Genomic DNA, 5,937 nt, shown 5'->3' with positions numbered 1-5,937 from the left:
GTGTGTGTGTGTGTGTGTGTGTGTGTGTGTGTGTGTGTGTGTGTGTGTGTGTGTGTGTGTGTGTGTGTGTATACAGGATTTATGTCTCCACATATCTTGAATGTCCTAAATTTGAAATCGTTGACACGCGTCAACTAAGTCAACTTTCTCTCATGTTTCGTAAAAATTGAATAAAATATTCATATTGAAACTACAATGTATGTTCAATAACGGGACAAGATGCCCTCTCGCAGGTTTGTCTGTCCACACTGCCAGCGATTTCCTGGGCTGACCAGATGGTTGATTAGACCAGATCCGGGTAGGATCCGACCGCTTATCGTTACCAGAAGGGAATATCCGCATCACAGATGGGAACCACTCTTCATTGGCACGCGCGATGATCCGCTCTACACAGAGGAAATGTCCTGGGAAGGCAAGCAAGATAAGATGGCCCAGGTATAAGACAATTTCCTTTAAAGAATTATTTCTAATAAAATAGTTGCAAAAGTTTACTTGCATCATTCTCTAATATGCATTTCCAATGTAGATTAACTTATCTAATCTAAATTCAATCTTAATTATTTTTCATCTTTTTCTAATTCTAAGAATTAGAAAAAATTAAAAATTAGTTAAATCACGATTAAAATAAATCTATATTGAGATAAAAATGAGCATAAAAAATACAGCACAGAATCATTCCAATAATATTGCAATAACATTGCAGCAATTAATATTGTTGCAAGTTTTATGCTGTATAGGAAGTAGATTTATCTAAAGTATAATAATTATTCATAGCTTTTCACTATTAATATCTTACTTGCAAGATCCTATGTATCTTTTAAGGTCTCTATTTCTTATTTCATATAGATGTTCGAGATGTGTCTTTTGAATTATCGTCTGGTCGTGCTCGATGGTGCCTTTTTAGTGCATACTCCGGGAATCAAACGAAAAACACGCAAAATCAATACAGCCACACAAGAGTTCTTCCGGTCACATGAAAGAAGAAATGCGAGGATTTATCAACGTGTGATAAAGCGTCTAATTAAGCAATATCCGATCAATCGTAGATGCGCGCACTGATATATATTCGCCGCGTGATCTCGGCGCGATAATTAGTCTTCTTGAAAAAAGAAGAGATAAAGAGAGACATGTGCGGTGCCTGTATCCATATACAATAGAAAAATATTTTTCGGTGATGTCGAATTTTATATTAGACTTAGAAATGGTTGCAAGTTGGCACCGATTGCTTTTTCATAGCAAAAATAAAGGTTTTTTTTACTAAAAAAAAAATGATTTTTTTTTTTAAAACGAAGCATACTTCTATAATTTTTCCTTCTAATTAAACAAAACTTTTATGATTTTTTAAATTAAATATTAAAAATTTCAATCAAAATTTGATTAACTTTATCAATAATTAATTAATTTAGTTAATATAAGAGATGCTTATAAAAATTCTAATTGTATAATTCGTTTATTTTAATCTAATATTTCTTCTCACTTCGAATTAATAATTCTATTCATATTAATAAAATCCTATAGATATTTTTCAATAAATTGATTAAGTTAATCAGTTCAATAAATTGCTGTTAATTTAATCAGAATTGCTTAAAATAAATTGTTAATTATATATTCCTTGTAATTTTGTCTTGTTAGGCAACAAGAAAACAATAATTTTAATTATATTAACAAAATAGTGTAAAATAGATATGTCTTGATAACAGATAGAATTGCTTTTTTATATGATTTATCGTTTTTAATCTAATCTTGTTTCAAATAGTCTTAACAAGAAATTATAATTGTCTTTGTCAAAATAATAACGTAGACAATACCTGATAAATTAATTAAAATTTGCCGATTAATTAAAATCAATATTAAAGTTTAACCTCACCAGTTGTGCACCTAAATGCTCCCCAGTTATCATTTTATCATTTATTTTTCGCAATAAATTATTTACAATTTTTGAAATATTTACATCAAATTATTAACATTTTTCTAAAATGTTTTTAATTAAACAAAATACAGCTTTAACGTTTAATTAAAATTTGAAAACTTTCGATTAAAATCGATTGATTAACTTTATTGCAAGTTAATTTAGTCATAAAGTACAAGATACATTTATTAACATTAGTATTATTAAATTTCGTGTCAATTTAATATGTGAGATTATCATATTATACTACTCTAAGTTCAATTCATGATTGCGTTTCAAGACTGAAAAATTTCGGTGTGTGGTTTACAGAATTGAATATAATAAGTATTTTGTATAATCAAAGTTCTTAACATTTTAATTTAAAAAATATAAACGCTATGTTTATAATTAAAAGCATCTTAAAAACTGCGAAATAATTTATTGCGAAAAGTAATTATATGTATATAAATAATTCACACTGAATATTTAAGATTCACTTTGACCGAAAATAGCATTATTTCTTTTAATTCAATTTCTTTATTTAATATTATGTAAATAACAAGAATAAAATAATAAAATCTGAATAATTCAATTTAAAAATAATTCAATTTTTTTCAAAAACCAGTAATAACAGCTATTTATTATAGTTCCTATGAACAAGCCTTTTACCTGCATAATACATTATAAGAGAAAGAATAGTATCAGAGAAAAACTTTCTGATAGTGTTATTGAACAATGTCTTTAGTTTAGATATAGCAATTTAAATTTCAAAGTGAAGCAGTGATGAAGGAAATTTGCAAAAATACAAGGAGATAAAAATAGCTCCTATATTATAGTAGTGTATACTCTGAAGAGATATAAACAGAAGAAAATATAATGAAACAGCTATTTGTAATAATTCAGACAAAATATTCAAAATCAAAATATGAGACGTTTTTGGCATCTAGAAAACATCTTATCTTTCAATATTGGGTTTTGTATTGTCTGGAGTTTCAAATGGCCGCGTTGAGATAGGTAAGCCGCTATTGGTCGCCGTAACCGTCTAACGGGAAGTCAATGACCAATAGCGTTCTAAATCAGTTGTAACGATCTGCTTTTCTAGAGTGCCTTTTAGAGCAGATATTCTGATCGCCATTCGTATTTATTGTATATCATCTCAAGTTCGTACGTTTGGTAATTTCCACGAAAAATCATTCAAAAAATGCATTTCATCAACATAGTGGTATAACAATAAACAACAATCACTCATAGAGTAAATCCTGTGAAATCGGAAGAGTAAATCTCCGTTGCCATTCGTCGATTAATCGTATGATTTATAATCATAGTCGTGGTCGTTCGATGAGTCATCGGTAACCTCGACAGCTTTTTTCCTCCTCCCCTTCCTACATGACAGAAATTGTGTGTAATTTATAGTTTAATTAGTCACATAATAATAATAATAATAATGATACATAAACATAGTGAAATCATGGAAAGTTGAGCTAATAAAGTAGAGCTAATCAGTGTTGTTTTATCAGGTCACTGAGACTCGATTGCACCAACGTTACATCAACTTGCCAGCTCAACTCAATTTAAAAATTTTGTAAAAATATATATTCCCACTTCCTGTATGCAGAATTGCACTGTTATACAATAGAATTTTTTAATTATACACTAATGTAAAATTTCAACGATATAATAATTTCTGCAATTTACAAGCGTAAATAACTTCACGAAAAAATCTCAAATTTTTTTCACGAAACACATGTCTCATATTTTTTATCTGTAGAATGTTAGCAAATTAAAAAAAAATTGTAATGACGGTTTCAAAGATGCCCGATTTGGCGTGAAATGCCTCACCTGTTAGATTGAGAGAGAAAATTATCTTTTGCTTTCTGTAATTATATAATATTTAGATTTAATGCAGTCCTACAATAAAAATAATGGTTATAGGGTCTTAGATCATAGAAAATTAACCAATCATAATCAAATAATTGAGAATAATAATTAATGAGAAGAGAAGAATAATTGACAATAATTGATCAATTTTCTGCGACTTGAGATCCTATGACTGCTACGATTTAATTATTGTAGACACCGTATTATAAATACTCGAATAAAGTTTTGAAAATTTTCTCTCCGAATAGAATATATTTATGTATTTTGTAGTTTGCATTATTAAAAAACCTTTCATTCATTTTCAAAAACCTTACAATCTTTCGATGGTTCTTAAAACTTAAAACTTTCCAATGGAACAACACTGGAGCTAATACCGAATTGGGCTGAATAAGGCTGAAAGCTGAAGTACCCGAGAAAGAGTAAGGGGCTACGAACAATAAAAGGAGCAGACAACATAGAACAAGAATTTCCTAAAAATCTATCAGAAATCATGTGGAATACACAGTTTCTGATAGATTGAAATTCTTATTTTCTGTTTCTTTTATTATGTGGAGCCTCTAACAGAGCGTTGCTGATTCTATGGAGGCTTATGTAAAAAAAAACAGAGCGAACAATAGGAGAAAGAGAGAGGGAGAATTCCCACTATACTACAAGTCGCGACTGACGAGATCGGAAATGATCGGACATGCCCGTTTTTGCCGGTGCACGCCTCTCGAGTCTCGTCGGATAGGAACTCACGCCACACCACACACCACCATAAATACCGTACACACTGCGGAATCGTGCGGTGAAGTAATCGTTAGTTACGAGTGTTTCGTCTCTGATCACTCGTGCGGCGCCGGTGGCAGTGTGGAGTGTGGTAGTGTGTTGGCCGGTGTTGCGTGGTGTGACGTGACTATCAGAGCGAGCAGAAATAGTCACGCGGTCAAATAGTAGGTTCATTCGTTTATTATCTTGAATAATATTAATTATAAATGCTCCTTTCGAAATAGTTAGTGAAATACTGATAGCAGCAAGTCGTAATGATAGCAAGACTTAGACCCAGCACTTATGAAGCATACACGGCTTTGCCGGTTTTAACTGCCATTATCGTAAGACATTGATGAGATCGCCCAGTCGCCTTATCGTCATTGTCGCCCTTCTCATTCAGACGATAATCGGAGCGGCATTCCGACTAATTCCAATAGCGCACGCGCGCGTTAGCGGTTAGTCTACACTCTTGACTCTATAGGAACAGCCAAAACGGCGCAGCCCGTGGCACGAGTAGTACGAGCAGTACAATACGCGCGTTTTCGCCTCATTACAGTCACTACTCTCGATATTATCCTCCGTCCGGTGGCACGTTTCAGATCGCGCTGTACATGCCGAAGCCAAAGCGGCCACAGTTGTTCCGGGTAAGTACGTGAAGTACGTGCGTGTCTCTGTCTTCTTAACGAGATCCATCTCATGTCGTCTTTTCTCTCTCTCTCTCTCTCTCTCTCTCGCTTTGCATGCTATTCATATGCATGTATCTTTTCTTCCTACTCTTTGACTCAATTGTATTAGTACAGCAACGATAGTATGAATGATTTATGTTGTTTAATTTCAGTAGCTTGATATCATAATTTTTTTAACTTTTTCTTTGTCATTGAACATTCTTATTTGTTGATAAGTTCTCTCTAATTATTAATGTAAAACTATTATTTATAATATATGTTATTAGAGTGGTTTCTACTACTCCTATTCTTAGACGTCTTTTCTTATCAAGGATATTTGTTTGCAGAACATAGAGAAATGAATATTTTCCTAAATATATCGGCGACCTTTTGGTCACCACACATTTGGTTACCTCCTAACATTACATGGGAGGATATCAGTCCAAATGCAGACAATAAATATGCTAATTATCAGCATTTAATATATCCGCTGCCTATGGCAATTGTTCTTCTAGGAATAAGATATACTCTTGAAAGGTAAGCTTCCTAGATTTTCTCTTTATTGGTATAAATAAATTTTATAGCTTCTAATTTTATAGCTATCTCAAAATATTAATGCTTTCAATAAACACTGAGTATGATAGTAGACCGATACAACTGAATAAGAAAAGTTATTCAGTCTAAGTTAGATTTTAGCTTAATATTATTTTGATACAAATTTGTGTGTATATATATATATATATATATATATATAGT

The 5,937-nt window shown here is 31.8% G+C and overlaps 2 protein-coding genes across 2 annotated transcripts in view; both read left to right on the top strand.

Moving 5' to 3' along the window:
• Positions 1-1,059, top strand: part of LOC105623190 (beta-1,4-glucuronyltransferase 1-like) — a 6,377-nt gene extending 5,318 nt beyond the window's left edge. The window contains exons 4-5 of the mRNA XM_012204588.1: positions 234-435; positions 847-1,059. Of these exons, the coding sequence (XP_012059978.1) occupies positions 234-435; positions 847-1,059 (415 nt within the window). The remainder of the gene's footprint in view (positions 1-233; positions 436-846) is intronic.
• Positions 1,060-5,539: 4,480 nt separating this feature from the next.
• Positions 5,540-5,937, top strand: part of LOC105623188 (ceramide synthase 6) — a 3,036-nt gene continuing 2,638 nt past the window's right edge. The window contains exon 1 of the mRNA XM_012204587.1: positions 5,540-5,718. Within this exon, the coding sequence (XP_012059977.1) occupies positions 5,540-5,718 (179 nt within the window). The remainder of the gene's footprint in view (positions 5,719-5,937) is intronic.

This window comes from Atta cephalotes (assembly GCF_000143395.1).
Source record: "Atta cephalotes unplaced genomic scaffold scaffold00054, whole genome shotgun sequence".
Classification (NCBI taxonomy): domain Eukaryota; kingdom Metazoa; phylum Arthropoda; class Insecta; order Hymenoptera; family Formicidae; genus Atta; species Atta cephalotes.
This window is presented reverse-complemented; position numbering and strand designations above follow the sequence as displayed.